Source organism: Thamnophis elegans, chromosome 8, assembly GCF_009769535.1.
Source record: "Thamnophis elegans isolate rThaEle1 chromosome 8, rThaEle1.pri, whole genome shotgun sequence".
Taxonomy (NCBI): domain Eukaryota; kingdom Metazoa; phylum Chordata; class Lepidosauria; order Squamata; family Colubridae; genus Thamnophis; species Thamnophis elegans.
Genome location: NC_045548.1, coordinates 13,577,840 through 13,604,081, shown reverse-complemented (window position 1 = coordinate 13,604,081; position 26,242 = coordinate 13,577,840). Strand labels below are relative to the sequence as shown.

At 35.8% G+C, this 26,242-nt stretch overlaps 1 protein-coding gene across 5 annotated transcripts in view; it reads left to right on the top strand.

Annotated features, from left to right (window-relative positions):
• Window positions 1-26,242, top strand: part of DCDC2 (doublecortin domain containing 2) — a 44,803-nt gene that overhangs the window by 6,083 nt on the left and 12,478 nt on the right. For 4 of the 5 annotated variants that reach the window (XM_032223087.1, XM_032223086.1, XM_032223088.1 and 1 more), the window contains exons 4-9: window positions 6,477-6,491; window positions 14,412-14,488; window positions 14,845-14,976; window positions 22,117-22,263; window positions 24,156-24,210; window positions 24,556-24,706. In XM_032223087.1, the coding sequence (XP_032078978.1) occupies window positions 6,477-6,491; window positions 14,412-14,488; window positions 14,845-14,976; window positions 22,117-22,263; window positions 24,156-24,210; window positions 24,556-24,706 (577 nt within the window). The remainder of the gene's footprint in view (window positions 1-6,476; window positions 6,492-14,411; window positions 14,489-14,844; window positions 14,977-22,116; window positions 22,264-24,155; window positions 24,211-24,555; window positions 24,707-26,242) is intronic. The other variant, XM_032223091.1, reaches the window with a different exon arrangement.

The following is a 26,242-nucleotide window of genomic DNA, read 5'->3' as shown; positions in this document are numbered from 1 at the left end:
ATTGCTTCTTTGGTTTCATCTTCTGTTATTAATGAAATAAGATTTTCCTCTTATTGCTCTGTGAATTTTATGTTTAGCATTGAATCTAAATACTCATCAGTAATTAGATGTCTATTTACTATATAATCTAAGGCAATAATTAACAAATTGCCCCAACATCTCTTTCAGCTTGTCCTCAAATTGTGTCTTTTTCACATTTCACTTCTTAAATGAATACCAAGTTCTGCAACTATTTACCACATTCATCAATAGCCAATAATTGTTGTCAATAAGCAGTACTTTCATTAACTTGAAAACTGGAAATTCTATATAGCCTTCATGATTACTAATGTCTAATTAGCTGTCTAATTTGTGACAAGTGTTAAAAAGTTGTTTTCTATTATTTTGAATATTGGTAGGTTTTGGTAGGTTTTGGATAATATAGGTTACATAATTAATTATTTCCAAAGCTATATCATATTAGCTGCCTTTTTCTCAGCTAAGATGTCCCAAAGGATATATCTTTCCTAGGGAAACTAAAGTGACTGCTCCATGTTTATCATAATTGCTATTTTTGTGTATCTTTTCTCTAATGGAACAACTTTCTGACACTGAAATATTCAAAACATTTAACAGTATGATGCATGTAATTTTTTTTAAAAAATAATTTAAATTGGAACTTTTAACTTATTATAAACAGTTCTATCCCTTGAATATATCCTGAAATAGTATTTTTTTTCAAAGTCTGGGGTTATCAATACACTTAATATTACTTAATGTAGATTTAGTCCAAAACCTTGAAGCACCACTTCAAGAAAATACATTTCTGGGAACCTACACTGATCTTTTTCATTTAGCAATAGTGTTTATTTGCAACATACTGAGAGAGGGGATGATTTTGGAAGTTCTTGAGCTTCAAATTATTACTTTTATAGATGTGTAACTGGTATCCATCATGATTATTGAGAATTGTTTTTAATTTTTAAATGGAAATTTTAAATAGGATTTAAAGTTTAGCAACTATTTGAAATTAGAATAGTGCTGAATGAATGGTATTTATGACTGAACGAATGGTATTTATGACTGGTTCTCAAAAGTTATGCTCCTTCATGGTCACATGATCAGGATTTTAACCCTTGGCAGTCTGCCCACATTTAAAACTTCAGAGGTGCTGCAAGTCCTCCCATCTGCCCATCTTCTCCCCATCTCTGCCCTTTTGGCTGCCTTACATTCTGCCCTGCAAACACCCTCCTCACTATGCCCTCTGCTGCCCCTCATCATCCACACTTTGAATTGTATTTCTATCTTCCAGTATGTTAGCTATCTCAACCAATAATATATTAGCTGCAAATGACTGAAAAGCAAGCCCTCTTTCTCCTCTCCTAATCACAGGGCAAAGCTTGTCCTAGTCAATATGTCATTCTAGTTTGATGAGGAATCAAAGATTAATATTCTTTGAGTGTAATTTTTCAGCAATTTATGCATGTATTTATCATGCCATCCAACCTGGGCATATTTAGTTGCTAATCAGACTAAATGTCATGGGCGCTAAATGCTTTGCTGAAATCAAATTATAACTACAGATAGTTTACCTGTAAAGTTACAGCAGATCTTCCAGTGCTACTGATGACCCAGATTTAAAGTTCTGATGGCTGGTCCCCCTCTTCCCCCATAGTCACGAGATCATATTTTGGGTGCTCAGCATTTACTTCCAGTTTCTGGCAAAAAATGTCCATTATGGACAATGGATTCAATTAATGACCACTGCAGAAAACGTTGTAAAATCAGATGCAGTTATGTGGTGACCTATTTAATGACTGGCACAACTTACAATTGTCATTTCGAGCTCAATTACTGTTGAAAGCCAAGGACCACCTGTATAGCATTCTCTATAATCTTTCAGGGAAGTAACCCAATGAAAATATAAATTAAGCTTCCAAGTTTTATTCTTGATAACATTCTGACTATTGATATTTACTGCATGGTACTCAGCATCTATATAGATCAATATGAACTTCAGAATTTTCTCAGGGACTAATGTCTGAGTGATTAGTTTGTAGTTTTATCTTTTGTTTCTTATTGTTCTTTTGAGCATAGGGATATTTTCCTTCCCAGTGTTCTTCAAGTTTGCTCAGAGAAGATATAAAGGTTATATCTAAACTATTAGCTATTTCTTTAATGCTAATAAGGGAGTTCATTTTGTCCTGAAGATTTAAAATTCATTTGCAGTAAGTAGGTATTCTTTGACTGGGTTTCTATCATCTTTCTGCCTCTTCTTCTGTTTCTTTACAATTGCCTCATGGAACACATGCCCTCTTCTTAGAGAAGACTGAATTAAAAAAAAGTTGAATAGTTCCTTCTTTTTTACTTGTTAGTAGTTTTTCATTTTTCCTGAGCAGCTATGTACTGATTTTTTTTTAACTTCCTTTTGTTTTGAAGATATCTAAAGAAATCCTTTTGGTTTTTTTTTATTCTTTATGAATCTCAGCTGATTTGAAGCTGTAACTCTTCTGATATGTTTCTACAATCCTCAACACTCAGTACATAATATTCCTCTTTTCATCTCATATAGGTATCTTTAAAAAAATATTTCGGGGCTCCAGTAAATCTTTTGTGCAGTTACTTTGGCTGCCTCTACTGCCCTACATTCTTTTGCTCATTATGATATTTCCAGCTGTGTTTTTAATATCTCCTTAGAAACTCTCACCAATCTTGAGCTTTTCCAATTAGCTGCTCTTGCCATGGAATCCTTTATCATTGCTTGAATTTGTTGAAATGTGGTTTCTTAAAACTGGAGCCTGCATTCAATTACATTCAGCTTTGGTTTCCTTAAAATCAGGAATTATCCTGATATAATCCAGTCATTATATGACTGCTTTACTCTGAGCCTTCTGCTTCTGCTCTCTTGTTTAACAATGTAAGTATTCCCTGTTGGTTAGCGTCATGTCAGGAACATCTATTCTTCATCCTCTGAAAGGAAAGACATCTGTAAGAAAAGTGGGAATTCTGCAGAATGACCATATTTAGCAGAGCTTAGTTTCTAGTAGCTATCTTGAAGCTTTCCATCACTACTACTTCATGTCTCTTTGAAACATCTGCAATAATTGCTGTTGTACCAATTGTTCTGTTTTGTTTTGGATTATAATCTTCCCAGAGGATAGTTGTTAACAGCCTGACTATAAAGTCTGTAAATATAAGCTATGTACAAAAAAAGTTGCTGTCTGGGATCTTACAAGAACCTTTGTTTTATAAGATGTCAAAACAACAATCTTCTTTTTGTAAAAGACAAATGTTTATTTTAAAATGACATTCAAAATAAATACTTGTTTCATGAACCTTTTGCACTGTTTTAAAAAATTGCATCTTTTGGGCAACTGTAGAGGTGTAGAATAAACAAGAAAATATTGTAATCTGTACAGGAGAGGGAGAAAAACCACTTAATTTTTACATGGTTTGAATAATCCAGCTCTTAACTACTGCATGTTTTTAAAGATGTAGTTCTGTAAGTTGTTTGGTAGTTAGTATCTTGGTAACCTAATGAGCACTGCAAGACATACACTGTTATTCTTTTGAAGTGAATACCTTGAGGATTTAATGTACTGTAGTACTGACCAGAAAGCCTGTGGAAACAAAAATGTTATTTCTACTTTAAATGTGTAGTGATAATTATAATTGTGTCTGAAGAGATGATTCCAACTTTCAGCAAAACTGCATATGCTGATTTATTAATATACAGTACATTTAGAAAGTCATAGTAATTGCAACAGGTAAAGTACATATGATTACAATGCACAAGTCTGTATAGTTATTGATTTAGAAGATTTATATGGCTGCCCAACTCACAGTGACTTTATGTAGTTTGCAGAAATAAGACCCCAATACAAAACTCAAAAAACACCATCCCTTTGGTGAGAAAGAACCCAGCCAACCCCTTGATGAGCTCCATATCATCCTAGAATCTCCAGGCCCATTGGCAAAACCAGGTCTTTAGGTTGCCTTTTGAAAGAGTGTCAGAGTGGGAGCCAATCTTATTTATGCAACGATGATGTACCACAGGGAGGGAGCCACATGGAGAAGGCCTTTCTCCTTGGTCCCATCAGATGACCCTCCTTTAAGAGAAGGACCCAATATATCTCTACGTCTTCGTTCTGATGGGTTGAATCATTATAACTGAGAAAAGATGGTCCTTTGAATAACCAGGCTGCAGATCAGGGTTTTAAAGATGACAACCAACACCTTGAATTGAATCTGGAAGCAAACCACCAACGAGTGTAGCTCCGGCAAAAGAGGCGACACATATGCAAATCTAGCCTTGCAGAAAACCATGTGAGCCACCACATTTTGAACCAGATACTTTTCATCTTAATACAAACATGCCCACTCAATAGTCTTAATAGTGATGTGTAAATGGAATGGTATTCTATTTTCCTAGTGAGTGCTTTCTTGTAAGTGTTGAAAAATGAATGGATGATGGAGAAGCAGAGGAAATTTATAGAGAGGATGCCTGGTAAGTATAAAGGTTATGAGGGAGCAAAGCAATAGCCCTTGGACTTATATACTGCTTCATAGTGCTTTATAGCACTCTCTACACAGTTCACAAAGTCAACAATCTGGGTCCTCATTTTACTGATCTCAGAAAGATGGAAGGCTGAATCAGCCTTGGTCCAGTCAGGACAGAATTCTTGGCAATGATCTGAATTAGCTTTCAATACTGCATTCCAACCTCTGTGCCACCACAGCTATATGTTGCAGAGGTGTGCTATTTAGGATTCTGTATGTATAAGGCTACTTCTGTGGGAACACACAAATCTTTCTGGATTTGTAAGAGATAGGAGAGGAAAAAGGAAACTGTTTAATATTGAGTTTTGCAGCTCTCAATTAAAGATTCACCTACATGTGAGAATAGATTAGTGAGAATTCTGAAGCATAAAAATAAATATTTAATAATGAAGATAATGTTATATGAGTTTGAGAAGGAAACCAGGCTTTTTTCAGTATAGTAATTGTTTCATAATTTCAGTTTAAACTGAAAGATATACAGTATATACATTGCGTGATATGCACAAAATGCTATAAAGGTTTTTCAGCCTTTACATGTTTATGGAAATTAATATTTTATACATATGGTCTTAAATAAGTAGTTAGCATTTAAGAACCATGCAGTTCATATCATCTCTGATTGAGGGGTCTACTTAGAATCATTTTATTTAAATGGATGAAATTGACCTACTATGAGAAGTAATACTCAGCAAACTGCAATATTAAAAAAAAGTTTATATGCCCCTTTCACTCCTCCCTCTCCCTCTTCCCCTTTCTCTTTCTCTTTCTCTCTCCACCCATAGTAACTATAAGTCAAGAACATAAGTCAAGAACAAAACATACATGTAAAACAGCTTAAAAAACTCTAAAAAGCCAACATCTTTATGTGCACTATTTTATCATTTTACTTTATGTAAAAGGTGCCAGAATTTGAAAACTGATTAATGTGTTAATGCCATTGTGCATTTGTCAGGCTTCACCAGGTTTTGATCTTAACACCTAAAATGCTAATAATGAAAAAAACATTTTTTCTTGCATCAGCCAATGAAAATTGCTTTTGTTAGAATGACAGAATCAAAATAACAAATCTATATGACTGCATGTAAATAAGAGAAATATCCAACTCTTGAGGCAGGTCCAGAAGTGGGTTGCTGCCGGTTTGGCCCGGATCACAGGCAAACTGGTAGTAGTGGTGGCGGGAGGCTCCGCCCACCTACCCAGATGCTTCTGCGCATGGGCAGAAGATTCCCGTGCCCATGCCCGAACCAGTAGTAAAAAAATTAGCAACCCACCTCTGGGCAGGTTAAATATTATACTGCTTTCAGAATAAGTAAATGTTATATGTGGTGTATTGCAAAGTTATGAGCAAGGTACTAAATATAGCATTTTGTTTTTACCTTGAAAAATACACACCATAATTTACAGTCTTCGTTAATTAACATCACATTATGAGACCATAATCAAAACAGCTGAAAGATGTTATAATATTAATATTACTAATTTAATATTTAAAATTTAATATTTTCAGGTCATACTTTATATGAGTTTACTTTACACTTATGTTTGCACCCTATTGATTGGATAGTAATGGAAGATATTTATTACATATAGCAAAATCATTGAAGAAGTTACACTTTTTGTACCTTATTGATTGACTCAGAGCCTTAATGGAAGCCCTCTAATAGTAAAGACTGAGGCCTGAGAATGTAAGAGTAATAATTAACAAAATTTATTATTATTATTAATAATAATTAAAGCTTTAATTAATGATTATTTTTTAAATATTTTTTCCATTTCTGAACAACGTATATGTTGTTCATTAATACTGAAACAGTGGTATCAAGAAAAGATTGTTAATAAACATTATATTGGGTGAACTGCATAGCATTTTATATATGTGGTATAACGCAAAGTTATGACCTAGATGCTAAACGTCATTTTTTTCTTTTTGCCAACAGTTATCTCTGGAAGATGTAAGTGTCTATACTGTTTATTATTAGTGTTTATTACTAAACTATTGCCCAAATATTTGATACTCTATGGCTGCATGTAAAGTATCCAACTCTTGAAGCAGAGAGTAAAATGTAATTATCTATAAAAAAATCAAGATGAATTTCATCAAAGTATCGCTATGAATAATGTCTGACTATATGTGCTTAAGTTGAGAAGTGTTAATCTATGCAGGTAGTCCTCGACTTACAACAGTTCATTTAGTGACCATTCAATGTTACATCACTGAAAAATGTGACTTATGACCGTTTTTCACACAACCATTGTAGCATTTCCATGGTCACGTGATTTACATTTGGATGCTTGACAACTGACTCACATTAATGATGGTTGCAGTGTCCTGGAGTCATGTGATTTCCTTTTGTGACCTTTTGACAGGCAAAGTCAATGGGGAAACCAGATTCACTTAACAACTGTGTTACTAATTTAACAGCTGCAGTGATTCACTTAACAAATGTAGCAAGCAAAGTTGTAAAATGCGCTAAAACTCACTTAACAAGTGGTGTGCCTTTTGGTTTTATTGTAGTTTTTCAAGTCTGGTGGAAAATAATAATTCTCTTCCAACTGTATTATGCAAAATATTTAATATCCTGGCAGTATTTTTTTTACCCAATCACCACTGCTCATAGGAAATGAAGAAGAGTCCTGGTATAAAGTGATTGTTTAAACTACTGGTAGTCCATGTTTAGTGATCATTGTTGGAAGTGATAACTTAGCCATTAAGCAAAGTGCTCGCTAAGTGAACCCACATGACTGTGCTTAAGAGCTTACTTCAGCTTTCCTTTGCTTTACAGACCTGTGAAGGTTGTAAATGTAAGAATTGGTCACACAATTTCTCTTCTGTCACGATGACATGAGGATTACCTGTAACTTTATTTAATGTTCCGGCAAGCAAGTTCAAGTCAACATTTAAAATAAAATATTGAACCGAGCAAACTCTTTTTTAAACAAATATGTCATCTGAAGATACAATCCTCCCCATCACCATTTTAATTGCCTAAACAATTAGGGCAGATCCTTCCTAAGTTTCTCCCTCTCGCTCTTAATTGACCAAGTTTTCCCCAAAATAAGACCTAATAGGAAAATAAGCTTTAGCTTATGCATCATGGGCAGGCCACGCCCACCCCAGCTCTGTGAAGGGAAAAAACAGTGTGGAACATCACATGACGGAAACGTGACACCACGAGTCTGACATCCGTGCTCTATTACCATCTTCCCCAGAATCTGTTTATATCGTGACAACAAAAGCTGAATGAAATAGTATGTTCCAAGTATGGTCTTACATCACACTACATGCTATATTTTGAATGAAATACTTGAATTATAAAACATGTTTTGAGTTTTAGTACATTTTAATGTATTTCGTTTGTTATCTAAACGTTGAATAAATGGAATGAGACACAGGCCAGTGTAATGCACTTTACAAATCAGCATAATTTTGCAAATCTCAAGTGCCTTAATCGTGCCATATACTCCCATAGGATTGCCTTATTTTAGAACTTGTTTTCTAAAAAGGCCAAGGCAGCCTGAAGTGCTAATTATTTATTATTAGGGACTTGTCTATAAACAGGTTTCTGCAATATTTATATTTGGGATACAGAGTTTTCCAGAAGTATATAATGATACTACAGCATTAATAATAAATTCAGATTATTTATTTCCAATGAAGAGCAAGAGTGTTAGACTTTTTATTTTATGGACTATACTTGGACTTTGACTAGCAAGCCAGGGATTATACTCAAAAAAATTGATTTTTGTGTGTGTATGTGTGTGTGCGTGCGCACACGCTCACACACTTTTTTTGAAAATTTTTATTGTTTTAATTAAACAAAAACACACACAAAAAAAGAATCATCTTTCGTTACATCTTGTAGAAAGCATGTCGATTGGTTACAAATACATTTCACGCGTTTCTTCCACAATCATTACATATACTTCATTCAAATTGAGTTGTACATTTTGAAATGTATGTATTTTACTATCACTGTACTACAATTCTCATTTGGTTACAGTTATTTAAACATGCTTTTATTTAAAATCATTTGCATTTAAAGACACAACCACCTACTGGCATACATTCACAATGTCAATAAACTTCCCATGACTTTACACCTTTATAACATATTCTAAAACAAAGTCAGTTAGTAGAATATCTAAGCATTCCCTCCCCTTTCTCCCCCCCCCCCCAACTCACAAATTAAAGCTTACGCCCAATTTGCTTTTACTGGTACAACACAGATGTATATCATTAAATATTATCCATTAACATTTCCTTGTTATTATTGTAGCTAACTAAAAATTATTTACTATTTATATCACCTCTCCTCTCCTCAGGCCCAAAAGAGATTATACCTTTATAGCAAGCTCTAAACAAGAATTTATTAATAAAATTTATAGGTCTTTTCCCTAAGTCCCAAATTACAATTTATATCCAAGTTATTTTTACTAATTAAGGTTGTCATTTCATTATTATTCTCGTAGTTAATTATATGTTAACAAAATGAACATTTAATAAGAATCTAAAACAATCTACAAAATGCTAACATTCCTACTTATTAATCACCAAAAGTATCAATTAACATTTCCTTATTATTATTGCGGTTAACAAAAAAAATATTTATTATTTATATCACATCTCCTCTCTTCAGACCCAAATTAATTATATCTTCAAAACAAGATCTAAGCAAAAAAATATTAATAGGATTTATAGGTCTTTTCACCAAATCCCAATTTACAATTTATGGCCAGGTTACTTATCCTAATTAAGATTATCATTTATTATTATTGTCATAGTTGATTATATGTTAACAAATAAGCATTCAATGATAATCTAAAACAGTCTACAAAATACTAAAATCCCTACTTATTAATCATCAAGAATTAGCTAACTTTTTATCGTCAACTTTCATTATCAACCTGTATCTTTCCAGTAGCAAAACAGTCTTATCTCTCCTGCCAGTTGTTGTGTCAATTCTCTTTTTAGCTCTTTTCCAAAGTTTTTATGAACTTCTCTCCGCACTTTATTGTTAGAAGATCTCTCATGTAGTCTTGTTGCCCTTGAATTGTTATTAACATTAGCTTATCTTTGATTGTCAAACTTATTTCTGAATAGATTTGTCTTCTTAACTCCATCCTTTTCGCTCTTTTTTTCCCTCCTGTATCTTGAAATCTGGGATAAAGCGCCAAATTGTCAAACTCACTTTTTCATCTTCCTTTCTTTCCGTTTTCACCCATATTTGCTCCATTAATAAGTTCATCTATTGTCTTTATCTTCTGTATTTTCATTCTCTTCTTTAATTTTGGGGGCTCCAACCCCCTCATCTTTTGCTGTGGTAAACAATAGTCTATCCAATTTCTTCTCAAATCTCCCAAATCCTTCTAAAATATTTTGAATTCCAACCAGGATGTTTTGAAATTTTAAGGTTTCCTCATCTGAATATTGATCCATTTTTCCAAAAGAAAAGAAATAGAAAAAAAGAAAAAAAGGAGTCTAATAGTCATTGCCACTCTAGCCTTCCAAATTTCTTTTGTGAATATATCTATAACACAAGTCTTAAACACAAGTTCTTTTGTACTTTTCAAAGAAGGGTTCTTATCTTTTTCTTTCCTTTTCCTTCTCTTGCCAAAATATTTTCCAAGCGTACCTGCAAAGCGCAATTCGTGCCCTTGAGTCTTTATCAGGTTTTGTAAACAAGTTCCAAACCCTTCCGTTACGAAGTCAGCGAGATCAAATAGGAGTGAACAAAGGATACATTGTTTCAAAGAAAAAAAACTTCAGACTCAGGCTTCCGAATGGCAGATTCAACTTTTTTAAATACTTTTTCTCAATTTTATGGAAAACAAATTTTTTAAAGTGTCTTTGATATAATTTTATAACAAATAGAAGGGGGAATTTGTTAAAATAAAAAAGTTTTAATTTAAGCCAAAAAAATAAGGTGGTAAAAAATAGAGGGGAAAAAATCAGTCCATTCACTTCAAGCGGAGAAACAGGAAATGTTACAATCACTTCAATCCACAAAACATCATTGCAAGCAAGAACAAAAACTTTCTAGACAGTCCAATAAAGATTAAATTTGCTGCTTTATTCTTTACCTAGAGGACTAATTTATCTTTTTTTAAAAAAAAGGTTTCCTTGAGCAATCTTTCTCAAAGTAAAAAAACCCCTCACCCGATGGACTCACTTTAACTTTCTTCCGGAGCCGTTTCCGACTTCGTCAGCCTGGGGTCTGCCTGTTTGCCGCTGGTTTGAAGTGCTTCCCTTGGGTCAACCAGGGACTTTGCGATGTCCCTGAGACCAGCAAGGCTTTGTCTTCCTGGTCACCATCTCTCCGGGATGGTTTAAGTCCTGCTGGACTGTCCAGAGGCAAAAGTGTCAACGGCGGTCTCGGACAGTCAAGACTGCATGTTGTGTTGTTGCGACGTTGTCTCTTCCTTCACGCTCAGACACTTTTGAGTCAATGTTGGCTGGACAAATTTCTGCAGTTTCCTTGGTTAGGTTTTGGAAGTGCTTTGTCATTGCCTTCTTAGATCAGGAATAAGAATGTTGGTCAGGACAAAAGCTGAGCATGGTTTTATTCCAATTAATTTAAAAATGATTTACATTTATTAAAACCAGGAAATATGAGTATAACATTTCTTGTATATTTATTCTATTATCATAAGTTTATTCTGTTTTATTAAAATAATAAATTGAGAGCAATTTTTGAAAGAACTCTCGGGAGAATTTCACATTCAAGGCTCTTGTGGGTACTGTTTATGTATATGTAGCTTAGACAACTGTCTTCTATAATATGTTGACTTGTTGAGACACTTTGTTAGGTTTCATCAGCATGCAGAAAATATAATTGCACACTCCTGGGAATATTTTGAGTGGCTTGTTATAATATAGTTCTTCACTATATAGAACAAATGTTTTAAAGAGTCATAAAAATGCAGAATATATAGAAAAGTGTGATGGAATCTCCAGCTAGACTGAAGGGAGGTGTTAAAAGGGGACCCAGCTTAGAGTCCTTGCATTGCAGGAAGCGCCCCAGGCCTGACCTTCCCCAGAATCCATGAAGCCTTATCTAACCATTGCCAAGGGAATGCAGTCGGTCCAATGAGATTCTTGTAACATAGGTGATTAACAGTAAAGCTTCTGCTTGAGAATACTCATGATAGGTTCTAGTTGCTTTCGCCTGACAAAATGTGTGATTGACACCAAAACTTTAAATCACACTGTCCCAACCTTGTTAACTAAGTTTTAAAATGGTTTTTAGAGTAAGTGGGCAGTTTGATTATAATTGTAATATTGCATTTTGAATCAGAGGTGGGTTGCTGCTGGTTCGGCCCAATTCAGCTGAACCGGTAGTGGAATTCAGGCCTGGGTTGCAGAACCCACAGCGACCCATGCCTGCCACGCCCCCAAGCTGGTTCCCTCACTGTCGCTTTGCCACCACCATTTTGGATTTTAGTGACTCTGTGTGCACAGTTCACTGTAAATTGTTCTGCACATAGGATTAGGTTTTTTTTTTTTGAAAAACCAATCAATTTCAACCAGTTAACCTCAGCTACAAATTGGAAATTACTATGCTTCAAAGCAGAAGCAGCATGGAAGAAAAATCTGATTTATTTCAACAATAACAAAGATAAAAAACTATTACGTCAATATCATCAGAAATTTTTGTGTGGCTGGAACTGTTTTGTGGCAGTTTGCTGCTAATTATTACCATACAATAGAGGAAGAAAGGCATACACAGGTAGTTCTTGGTTAATGATAGAATTTGGGACACAAATTTCTGCCACTAAGTGACTTGGTCAAAAAGTGTGATGTCACTTGAATATACATATGATGTGAGATGCAGATCCTTGTTGCTGTTGGTAACTTAATCCCATTGGTTGTTAGGTAGCAGTCATCCTTAGCCAAGCCATTGTTGGCTTGATCTTGCCCAGCCCCGAGCTTTGGTAAGGTAAGGAACTGCCTGCTCTTGAACTCCCCTCGCCTTCCTATCTCCCCCACCATCTGTCCGTTTGGCCTTCCATCTACCTGCTGTCCCCAACACCCAGCTCTGCCCACCACACATTGTGCCACTACTGTGAACCAGCCAGGGGCCCTATTTACACATTCTTCAGGCCCCCTGTTTGTGTCCCACCCAGAGTCTTCTTTCACTCAAAAAAAAAAAAAAGCCTAGCGTGTAAAAGAAGGATTTAGGGATGCTGGAATGGAAAAAGGAGCTGGTGAGAACAGAGATAGTGAATACTGAAATGTCAAAGGACATCCTGGCCGGAGCACAGAATATGCCCTAGCTGCACCTTCATGAAAGAAGTCTCTGGCTAGTACTTACGTGTTATGTGGTGGGCATAAGTGGAGATGGGCAAGGTGGTAAGGGAAGTTGGCCACAGTGGGAGGCAGCCAGCCAAAGGGTGATCATAAATGCAGGTGGGCCTACGAGTAGGTTTGGATTTTGTTCATGTGACCATAGACCTCCTGCATCAGCCAGAACTTTGAATGGTTGATGAACAAATGGATGTTCAGGAGGACTACTTGTAATTCTGCTTTTTGTCAATTTGAATGCAATATGAAAACTCTGAGATTGCTACTTATCCTGTATAAGTGTAACATTATATTTAATTGTACTATATAAATATAAGATTATATTTAAAATGGGCCTGTGTGTGTATAATATATATATAAACTACACATGCACACACATACAAACAAATCTTGTGATTGTTCCTTTTCTTACTCCTTCTGGTTCTGTGTTCTGAATAAGTTCTAAAATAACATAGTTGTGCAATACCTTTTCCATTTCCTTATACTTTTGTCTGTTTGTCATGATTACAGTTTAAGAAAGTTAGTTAAGCATATTTTTTGTGCTTCAAATGTAAAACTGGTTTTTGGGTTCAAAATAAAACAGTCTGAAAGCACAAATAGGGGGTCCCCTCCCCCAATTCTGGTGTGTTTCTTATCTGGTAACTCCAATTTCCTGTTTTGGGCATAAAGGAAACTGTTACGAATTAATCTCAGGAATCCTGGTGTGTTGAAAGAGCACATTAGTAATTTAATACATATAACATCTAAACCAAGTTTAAGCAGCATTTACAACATATACCATATTTCAACATTTTTGAATGTAAGAAACTTCAAAGATAAACATAACCTTTTCCAGCTAGTGGCACTAGGTCATAGTGACAAATGAGAGAGATGTCTTTCCAAGCCACTAGGCATGAACTATGAAAACCAGCTAAGAAATTAGCAGAACTGAGACAACAATGGGAGGGCAACATTTATGTGATTGCTAATTCCACAACATCCTCTGGCATATTAATAATGGCACTAATTCACTTCTGAAGTGCAAGTCATTTACATAGCAACAAGAAAAACCAAAGGCTGGATGAGAAAAGCAAAAGAGAAATCTTGCAAATGTTTATCTAAAAGGCAACTATAATTTCACAGTGGCATGCAGTGGTATCATTGATAATGTATAAAATCTTTTAAAAGTACTGATGAAAAAGATTTTCTAAAATAGTTTTAAAACAAATTACCCATATTTTTGGAGTATAACATGCACCGGAGTATAAGACTCACCAAGGTTTTGAAGAGGCAAAATTTTTTAAAAAAGGTTTTGCACTCACTCTGCAAACCTCCCCAAAATAGCCCGTTTGTCACTTATTTCTGCCCTCCCCAGCCCCCAGGAGCTCTCTGAAAGCCTTCTACAGGCTCTGCATGGACATTTTGGTGAAGGGGGCGGGGTTTCGGAAGGCAAAAAATGCTGTATTCAGTATATAAGATGCATCCAGATTTTCAGCCTCTTTTTTGAGGGGAGAAAGGTCCGTATTATACTCCGAAATATACAGTAATGCAGTGTAAATACATGACTTTTTTTGGATGTGGTGTCTTTCAGGTGAAGCCAGTTACCCACAGCAGAATTAATGTGTCTGCACGCTTTCGAAAACCACTTCAGGAGCCATGCACTATATTGTAAGCATTTATTTAAATAATTTATACTCTTATATTAGTCAGAGAGTCTCTCAGTGTAATGTACAGATTAATGAAAAGAATTCCTACCCTACAGTTTACAGCCTTAAAAAACATAATAAAAAAGGAAAAGATATTAGAATATAAAAAGGAAATAAAGATTATTCACATGACCATTCTTAACATGTAAGTAGAATGCTTTTCTTCTTTCCTTCACCTGGTGAAATGACCATTAGATGATCAATGGTGTGACCAAGTCTGAAAAAATTGATGTATAAGTCAGCCTTGCTTGTTTTCTAATAAGCATACTTATTGCTGAATATTCAGCTAATCATTAATTTTCTATAAATTTTTTTTAGCCTAGTTGCTAATGGTGATCTTGTAAGCCCAGCAGTGCGTCTTTTCATCCCAAGGAAAGCACTAAATCAGTGGGATCGGGTTCTTGAAATGGTTACTGAGAAAGTTACACTCAGAAGTGGAGCTGTACACAGGTAAGATAAAATTGCCTAACAGATACTGTTGTGCTTTCAGATGACTTCCTCTGAACTGTTACTCAGCAGGAACAGTTTCTAATGTGAACGTGCTGTAGAATTTTATATTTCCAACTGATTCTTTGTCACCTTTGTTACTTGATGGTAGTAAGTTCATGAAGCTTCTGTAGGTGCATTTTCAGTATTCATTTGTTTGACAGTTGCTTGGATTTCTGCTAGCAAGAAGAGTCCTGTAAGTGATTTTCCTTCTTGAGAAAAGCCATAGGCTTTGTGGTCATAAAGTATTTTCTGATTACAAAGGAATGGTTGACGCTAAACATATTTCAGAAGAAAGTTTTGGTAGTGATAATATTATGAAGACAAGTCTTTGCTTCGGAATGGGACAACTCACTGTGGCCGATTCGTCCTGGCCAACTCACCACAGCCTACTGTTGTGGAACAATTCAACAGGGATGACTCAAGTAGAATTTCAGCTCACCCCAGCCTTGAGGGCGTCTAACTAGAGAAGGTTCAAATCTAAAGCAACACAAGACCTGCTGCAATTCTCTTGTGTCTCTCTTGAATTATCCCCCATTGAATTGCCTTGTGGCGAGTTCGTTGCTTGTGTATCATCCCATAGTGATCCCAAGCATTTCAAATACTAAAAATGTAGGAATGTATTAGCTACCGTTTCATCTGGAGCTGGTTTCCCTCATAGATAGTGGGAAACCCCATGAAATTGACACTTCTTGATCATATTTGGCATGAAAAGATGATTCGGACTGTTCAAAGAGTATGCAGTATAAGAACGTTGTTTGGGGTATAAAAGCAGTATATTACCATGATTGGCTTTTTATACTTTTTATGCTTATATGATCCTTTCATTCAAAGAAAAAAAATTCTTATGAGCAATTTGCAGGAATTGGACGAAATCAAATAGAATAGATTATATCCCTAGATTCAGTGTAGCTTTTCGTTTGAGAAAATGTTTATGAAATGGACACAAATTTTCCAAGTTTATAGCAGTACAATACCTCAATTCATTTGGCATTTCTTTAGTACCACATAGAACAGGAATCTTTAACATCCTCATCCGCTTTTCATATCGCGTTTGGGATGGAAATTGTTACCCAAATTATTCATTTGGATTTATTTTACTGTATTTCTGCTTTTGGGTTTGAAGTAGTTCAAATATTATAAAAATATGTCCTTTGAGGATTTGAACTCGCATTTTCCTCATGAATAGAATAAACTGAGGAACACATTTATCCAAACGTTTGTTAAGAACAGTGCAGCACTCTGTTGTCTCCCTCTTCTCCATTCTAGCCAAAAGAATTACATTAGACAAAGCTGAAAGTGATGTCATTTAATTAATAATTGACAATACTGATGACTGTTTTTCCTTGTGAATGCTTTCCATTATAGTGCAGTCTTTCTGCCTTTTCCTTTATATGTTGCAATTTTGAGAGCTAAATTACCTTATTTCCGCAAGATTTATGATCTGATTCTCAGTTACTCATTTTTAATCTTAGAAACTGCTTTGGAGTTGATATTAATTTTGGAAATATAGGATTATTGTATTTTAAGCAATTCTTAGGAAAGCTACTCTTAAGCAACAATTCAACACAAAGAATGAAAAACAAGTTTCAAATTGATACAGTAGTGCCTTCTATTGCTATTACAGTATTCTCTTTTAGTGATACTCTGAAGGATATTAATTTCGATATTACATTTTTTTTTTTTTTTAGAATTGCTAACTCAATTCAAATCACTCCCTTTGTTTGTGGGAAAATTGTCACAAATGGCAATCCCATGACTCTGGGATGCTGTGATGTTATAATTGAAAGCTGGTTGCCGAGCACCTGAATTCCAATCACATGAGTGCACAGGGATGCTGCAACAGCCACAGCTATGAAGATCTGTCATTAGCAGCCCTCATTCAGTGCCACTGCCTTGTGAGAAAGTGTCAGGGAACATTGTAAATGAGGATCACGTGACTATGGCAGTGGTGCTGAATGCAGTATGAAATGGCAAGAACTTTTCAAAATTTCATTTCCATGGGAGTAATGGATCCCAGCATTCTGCAAGTTAGCCCATTTGAGGTACCTTGGTTAAATTTTTGCCCTATGCTGCACTGTTTTGCCCAGTTAAAGGTTTCAGATGTAAGAGTTTTAGTAGTGTGCAGATATTTCAACAGTGCATTGTGCTTATTTATTTGGCTTTCCTAGTTTTCTCTAAATCAAGTTTTTGTAAGAGAGAGCACACTCAAGCTACTAAAATGTATTACCGTTTAATAATTAACAGGTTGGTTACTGTGATTTACGGTAACAAGACTCCATTAATCAAAATTCCAGTCAAGACTGTTAATTCTGATAAAGACAAAACTCTGTGGTAAATGAATGGGCAATTAATTTTTCAGCACAGCAACAATACTGGTTCTTTTCGCCCTCTCAGTTATGCCCATCATTTATAGGATTAGTGATATTATTCCTTGTGTATGAAAACAAACCACCAATTCACCTCATTTTTACAGCTCCTTAAGCTAAAGATAGGATCAGAAAATTAATTGCTGTTAATCCCCATCTCCAGTAGCACAAATAATTGAGTCTGTCTAATTGAAATATATTAGATTTGAAAATGAAGACGGAAATCCACTTATTTTATTTGCAAATAAAAACTACATGAGCTAGGGTGTTCAAAGGAGGTGGTGTAGGAAAACAGGAGCGTGGTGCTTTAAAAGGGATGGTTGATTTGCAGCCCTTAGTCTCTATGTTGCTTGTCAAACCCTCCAGATTCTGTTTGCTGAAATCCGCTAGAATTGCCAATTTTCGGCATAGGTGTTTTTCAGTTTTAAAAGGTAAATGCATTTTTTTTCTTAAACTAAGCGCTAAAATAATACAGAAACAATAAAAAGGGCAGACTTTTGTATTCTGACCTCTGAGTCAACATAATTGTATCATTATCATTGTGACCATAGAAGACTAAAACAAAACAAAACAGAATTTTTAAAAAGTGATTCCTGACTACAAAAATGTCATTTGCCTGTGATATAGGAATGACGCTGGCATAGTATCAGAGACATATACAGTAATGCCAAAATTCTTTTTTTTTTTTTTTAGATACAGAGCCCTAGAGCTATCTGTCAAAGGTATCTGTTACCTCTTCTGGCTTTCCTTAATGTTTTCTTTTCCTCATTTAAAAAAAGATGGAAACAATAGTAAAGAAATATACAATAAAGTTATATGTGGTCTTTCCTTCTCCAAATAATATTTTGTGAATAGCTTAGAGGCGTGATGCCGAACCTATGATACCTGCGCCGTCACCCCAGCTCAGTCAGCTGGTCATTGATTTCCGAGAGGCACATGTGCGCCAGCCAGCTGGTCGTCGGGTTTCCGGTGTTCTGGTGCATGCGCGCGCTTTCCAGCTTGGGCACTCTGTGCCTGAAAGGTTTGCCATTACTGGCATAGAGGAATTGGACAATAAAAGACTTATGTGGAAGCACATTAAGGCTCATATCATTACTTTTTTTTCCCCATGACTTTTGAGATCCAGTTGAAAAACCAATGATAATCCCCATCATAAATATTATTCTGCTGCACAGCTGTAGTTCATGGAAGAGTAATTCTACATCATTGGTGTGTTAAAATCACAGCACTGGAAAATTAGCTAAATCTGTTTTTAAAAAAAATAGGTACTGTATCAAGCCTGTTTGGTAAATTCTGTCCATGCTACATATATTTATTTTAGAATATCATGGTGAATTTCAGTCAGCTAGCACCATACAGGAAGCATTTCTGAGACCTTCTAAGATGAATATTAGTTTTGAATATCAAAATGTAGTTCTGCTAAGTATACAATAGCTGAATAAGCTAAATAAGGTTATTTATGAAAATTATGGAAAGCTCAAATATTTAATATTTGTGTCCCATTTAACAAATCTGCTACTAGGTATTCCATATAAATCTAGAAATGTATGTTGCTTTAGGGTTTTTGTTATGTTTTGTGTTTTTGAAAAGCTTAAACATTTTTGAAGCTGCAAAACGTGGGAAAATTTAAATATATCAAGGACCAGTATGGAGATCCGTGGAAGAACTCTTGTCTGTGTACTTACCCTGAAACTGTGCTTGATCCTTAAATACTACTTCATCCGCAGAAAAATTTGAGGGTTTGATTTGTAGCTTTATAGTTCATCTTTGAACTACCATAACTACCAATATTTTGAATAATTCTGTAAATAAGCTGGCCTGATATCCCATCTAGTGGCTATTGTTAGCGGTGCAGATATGAAACAATTCTCAAGATGTAGATGATGCAGGAATAACTTTTTGGGGTATAAGGCATGCTATTAAATATGTATTTTTGTTAGCTATAATTTAGGGTGTGTGTGTGTGTGTGTGTGTGTGTGTGTCTGGGTGTCTGGGTATCTTCAAGTAAGTGTTGACACCTGGTGACAAATTCCCACTGTTTTCCTGGCAGGGTTTCAGAAGTGGGTTTCCATTCTCTGCTTTCCAGGGCTGAGAAAGAATGACTGTCTGAAGGCCACCCTGTTGGCTTCATGCCTAGGATGGGACTAGAACTCAGTGTCTTCCAGTTTTCTAGTCTAATGCCTTAACCACAGCACCAAATTTGCTCTCAATTTGAGTAATAGTAAAGTGTTAAAATCAAGACTGCCTGTGTGCTAGTATTTTAGTACAATAAGAAATCATGTTTTCTGGTGCTTCAACTTGAAAAAAAAACAATGCTTATTACTAACTTCAAGACAGTTTCAGATCTGTTATCCTGGCCAACATACTTGAGAGAGTGGCCAGGAACAGTTTAAAATACTTCTGCATTGAACAGATTATTAATGTCTAGCTTTGGTCTGCATTATAGCACAGATGGGACACTGGTCACTCTTATGGATGACCTGCTAAAGAAGCATGATAGGAGTAACTTGTACCCAGTTGTGCTCCTAAAAATAGCAGTGGCCAGGGTATCCTCTTTAGTGCCCTCATGTTGGAGATATGAATTCAACAGGAATCTTTGTTAGAAGATATGTTCCTCTCATAACCAAATGCCGAATATATTTCACGTATTTATTTATTCGTCTTGTATGCCGCCCACTCCCGAAGGACTCCGGGCAAATTTATAGTAAAAGCTTTATCAAGAAATACACAAAGATAGAAACTTGCTTTTATTTAACCTATATCCAGAAGAGAGAGAAGACAACAATTAAATCTGAAGTGCAAAAGAATTCCCTTGCCTCTTAGAGATCCATTTAATTAACAATAAGGGTAGGTGGGAATAACTGGGACAGTTATGTGAAGAATTTTCTCCTTATCCCCATCTCCCTCCCCCATCTTATCCTTTGTAAGCTGGATGAATTATGATAAAGGGGCATGATAATGGATTGAAACTATTTAAAGTAGTCTGATGCTTGGGGTTGGGAGAGGTGTCAATCAAGCTGAAGGGACTTCTGTCAAACAAGGCTGTTTTTCTGAAGGTCAGATCTGCAGTTTAAGGAAGCTCCTTGGCCCTATTCTGATTCTGAATGTTTTGGTCAGCATAGTAGTTCCTAATTCTATCTGCAGATAATTACTAGCCGCATCCCTCTTTGTGAGATCTGACCTGGTTCCTTGATTATTGCAAAGGCTCCAGATAGAAATAGCCTTGAAAAAAGGTTTGTTAAACTTTTATTTGGTAGATCCCTGCAGGAGCATGCATTATTTGTTTTGGTTGAACTGCATAGGTTTCCTGTTTGTTCCCAAGTTAAATTCAATGTTTTTGTTACTACATTTAAACCTCTAGACCTCTTCAACATAATGGAACATCATCTCTGTATCCTGCTACTTGAGCATCACATTCTGCTGTTGTAGCTAAATGTCTATGGAGATTCTCAGTCATCCATTTCATGGTTGTGTCAAAAGTGCTTTTTCAAAAGGCAACTGGACTTCCTTGTTTTTCTTTGCAGATGTGTCACTTCTCATCAGTGGTGGGTTTCAAAAATTGTTCGAACCTACTCCGTGGGTGTGGCCTCCTTTGTGGGAGTGGCTTGCTGCCCATGTGACCAGATGGGAGTGGCTTGCCGCCCATGTGACCGGATATGAAGATGCCGACAACACTTGTCAGAACCACCTTAAATTACCTCACACATAGCACTGGCATGCATAAGAATATGATGTAAACTTGTTTTTTTAAAAGGCATCTTTGGTTTGCGTTAAAACAACTTCAACACATGCAATGTTCTGATTGCACCACAAACGCAGTAGTCATCCTTACCTTTCACAGAGGCACTGAGGTTTATAAATATGAGCATGATAGTGTAGAATAATCATATCCAAGGACCAGTGGTGGGTTTCAAAATTTTTTGGAACCTCTTCTGTAGGTGTAGCCTGTTTTCCGGGTCCACTGGTTCGGTAGATTTGACGAACCGGTTCTACCGAATAGGTGTGAACTGGTAGGAACCCACCTCTGCTTCTCATCCAAGAAGCTTCTTCTGCTATGATAGTTTCTTGCATATGGCACCCTGGGAAGAAGTCCTGCTAGTGTCAACTCTGGCTAGGACTTTGTTGGTGGCAGCTTCTACTCTTTCCAATTCCCTCCCTCCCAATTTATTTGCTCAGTTGCTACACTGACATGATTTAAGAAATTGTGAAAAAATATTTTTATTCTTTAATTTTTCCTCCATGGTATTTGTATCTTAATTACAGCGATAACTGATGATATTGTGTTTTCAATGTTCCTGGTCTACTGTTTTGTTGCAGCAATTTTATGATGTTTGCTTGATTTTAGATTGTTTTATGCTGCTACATTATTCTGAGTTGTTTATTCTTGAGATTGCTATTTATTGGCTCTGTGAGGCAAGCGAACTTTTCATATTGGCTGTGTGCAGAATACAAATTTACTTTTCCTTTTTGCTACGGAACAATAGCAGACAATTTTGATGGGTATTGCTGATGATCACAGCTTTGTAAAGTACAGCAAATTCATGAGATCTTTTCTTGTACAAATTTCTTTATGTATAGTTTATATTTTTTCCTGTGATGAGACTCAAGATTTGTTTTCTGAAATAAAATTCATAATCTATAATGAGATTTATTAGGTGTTGGTTGGTAGTCCAATCAATGTTAGAGAACATATTTACTAAAAGGTTAATATGGTACTATTATGTCTCTTTTATAGGCTTTACACTTTAGATGGAAAACCTGTGGAAAGTGGGATGGATTTGGAAAATGGACAGTTTTACGTAGCAGTTGGCAGAGATAAGTTTAAGAAATTGCCGTATAGTGAACTATTGTTCAGCAAATCCACAGTGAAGAGATCTTATGGGTATGTAAATGTGTTCTTGCTCTAGCTTTATTGATGAGCAGAAATGCTAGTATTGATACTTGATACTTGATATTAACATGGTTAATTACCATAGTATCAATAATTCTGAGTCCTTAACAACAAAGAGATATCACCAGAGTGGTCACAACTGAGATTCTGCTGGCTGTAGATTTCTATGGATATATGAAGGAACAACTACCGTAGGTATAATGGCTGATACTTGGTTCATTTGTTGATTGTCTAATTCATGTTATGTGGGCGGTAGGGAAGCATTTACACCTAGCAATGTTTGGGATTATATACAATTATATATTTTAGGCTGAACTGTTTCCCCTTTAAAGCCATGGTATAAAACAAAAAATATACAATATTCCTTTGTAAATTATGTAAGATTACACAAGGTGAATGATTATGTGTGACTGCTGTTTCCAGCCATTGTGTAGAGGTTGACTCAGGCTTACAGTATCTTTTCTAGTTCTCTCTCTCCCCCCCTCCTTACGTGCACACACACACACACACACACACACACGAGCAAGAGGGGTGGAGGGAGGGAGAACGGGGGGGGGATGGGAGGGAGGGAGCTAGAGACAGAGACATAGAGAGAGAAACAGGTAAAAATACTGTTAGCCCGAAAGAGAGGGAGGCAGGTACTAATAATACCTGTCTGTTTCTCATATTACCAGAGCAAAGTTACTATAACTGGTGAAATGGTTAAACTTTGTAATATTTAATAATATTTATTTATTTATTAAAAGAAATGTTGCCCCAACACATTACAACTCTGGATAGCTTTTAAATATATAGTAACAATAGATAAAAACATCAAAGAAAAAAACACCTTCAAAAGTCCAGAAAACAACAACAATAATTTAAAAAAAAACAGAACATCCTGCAGGTGGTCTATTACCCAGTTTAACCCAGAATCTGGGAACAGAGCCAGATTTTAAGGGCTCATTTAAATAGGACAGGGTAGAGGGAGCTGAACAAATCTCAGGGGGAATGGTGTTTCAGAGGACAAGCATAATGACAGAAAACTCTTGCTTCCAAGTGAAGTTGTTTGCTCAATCACCCAACTAAGCTAAATCTGGCAGATTGTGTGAGACAGATAGAAACTACAAGAGAGACAGGCAGTCCTCAGATAAACAGGTCTTTTTCTTTTAGGTTTTTTTTAAACCAGAATCTCAAATTATACACGGAAGCTTACTGGCAAACGATACAAGGAACAGATGTCTCATATGGGCAGGCCATGTTCAGTTCAGTTTACAGTTCAGTCATGAAATGATCAGTTCTGAGGGTCTAGGTATGAGCCCATTTGGCACACAAATTGATTTATGTTTTCAGCCATGGCAGTTGCATACAAATATTGAGGAAGGAAATGCCATTACATTCAGGAGCAAAGATGGAATTGTTCCAGGCTTAGGAGGTCAAAACATCCCCAGCCACTATATCTAATCAGAATTGAACCAAAGTCAATTGCTCCCCATCCAGACCTATCCAGCCTCCAAACATTAGGACAAGATTTTGACAGAATCAGCTGACTGACTCAGGACTGGGACTTATTAACATACTGATGATATCAGACCTTGATTAAGAGATGACCTCACCCTGTGATATAGATGTTAAATAGGAAGGGCAAGAGCATCAGCCTCTGAGACATCATCTATAGGAAGACTTTTTGGCTTCATCTCTCCATCTGGCCAACACCAAGTGGACCCCACCTCAGAGGAATTAGGAGAATTCTAGCAACTTTGTGCATCATTTTAGGATATGCTATAATTATTACAGAAACTACAGCAAAATGTATCACATCATAATTTTGTTTCTATACAAAATTTAGCTATAGTTGGGCTGTTTTAGTGTACAAATAAATAAACATGTATTTGTTTTTGCAGCTCAAAGACATCCTCACTACCACCTATTGGTGGATCTGGAAAATCAAAGGGGAGTGTAAGTATCAAATATAAAACAGATTTTGTGGTTTACTGTATTTAATCCCATCAGATAAAATTATATTTCCTTCGCAGATTCACTTATAGATATATTGTGAGACATGGCAAGGAAGCACATAGATAGGGCTTTCCCATGATCTTTTTGTCTCCTTGGAATTTATGTAGCTGTTGATAAGTTGCCTTTTTCATATCATGGTGGTGATATCATTTAATGGTGTTAAAATTGCAATTTAGGAATCTTTATATTAAGGAAGACTTTATATGCATACATTTGAAGTTTATATTTAATAACATTTTTTCAGGTTTCCACAAGTAAATATCTGCTTTCCCTCTATCCTACTAGTCAAAATCTACTGACACAGGAGACACATTGTCTTCTCCTCAACCTCCAAAGAGAAAGGAAAAGATTGGACACAATCAAGAATCTAGAAAACCTACTAAATCAAAAGAAGATGCACAAATTATAACCAAATCTTACATTTTTCCTGTTAATGGTAAGTATATAAAATTAGGGTACCATTTATTTTGTATTTGATTAATTTGTTTTATATGTGGTTTTTATTTTGTTCAATAAAGGCTCCTTTTTTCCAACTTCAAGAACAACTCAGTAAAATGAATGGGCTTGAGAGAGAGTAACTGGCCCCAAATCACCTAGCTGGTTTCTACACCTAAGGGAGGACTAGAAGACATAATCACCCTGTTTCAGCATCTTGTTGCCAGACACATTAGGGATATAATTAAATATGTAATAATGAACATTAAAAGCAGCTGTCACAAAATATTCCAATTTGCTGTTTCTGAATTTGTGTACTTTATTCTAGTCCATTCAGTTAATGAGATAAGAAATGCAAACAAAAAAGATTCATCGATATTAGCAAGACTACTAATTATTAGTGAGTTATGCTACTCAATTACATTACTACAGTGGAAAGGGTTTTGACCATCGTATTAATCACAATATAGTGGATTATACTGGATGATATCAATAAAGTAAGAAAACAGAGTTCATATATCAACTTTTATGCCAAAGGTTTACATAATTTAGGTTATATTTTCCCCATAATGTGAATATACAAGTGCACAACCTGGTTATGAGAACTTTGTGATACATGGCTTAAAGCAAACAACAAACTGGAAAGACTGGCTTGATAATATATTTTTTCAGAACTATTGTAGGTATTCTACTTGTAGACTCCAGAATCAAACACAAGGAACTTCCATTCTTTCCTACAATCAGGGAGACAAGGACAAAATAAAAGGTAAGCAAGGGAGCATTGTGATCTGGGGAATTAGGCTTTAAATCAGGTCTTCTAAATCATGGCCCCAAAACCATCTCTGAGATTTGTAGAACAAGGCAAGACAAAAGATTACAGTCTGTTTTTATCTGCTCCTTCGGGAATATGTGGATACTCTGTAGTGGCTCATTTTTAGAGAGTACAGTTGAAGAGACCTTGTTCTAACAAAAGCTCAGAGCTCTGCATGGGGTCAACAGTGGGGAACCCAGTTTCTTTTCTTATTGAAAAATAGATATGGAGCCAAACACTGCTAACTCATTATTTCTTACAGAGGCAAAGCCAAGGCACACAACTGCAGAACAAATTATAAACCACAAATCAAGTTTTGTTTGGCTCCCCGTGGATGGGTGAGTATTACTTTATTAGATTTATTATTTATTATTACATGACATGGGCTTATATCCCTGGGAAGGGTGAGGAAATTTGGTTGAGATAAAATAACAAAATGTTCAGATAAGTGTACCTTTTCAGTCACTTGTTCAATAATCACACATTTACAACTCCGTTATAACTACTATGCATTATGCAGCACTATTTCTCTTGTCTTTCCACAGACATCAATGCAGCCATCCAACACTCCCAGAAGCATAAGTATTTCCCACCAGGACAGCCACAGATTTAAAAAAAGGGGATAATAGCAGCTGTTCCATTCTGAAGTTGCTATTTTTGTCCTAGGACTCTTGGGCCTTTCACGGACGGAAATGTAACAGGTGCATTTGTAGCCAGGGGGAAAAA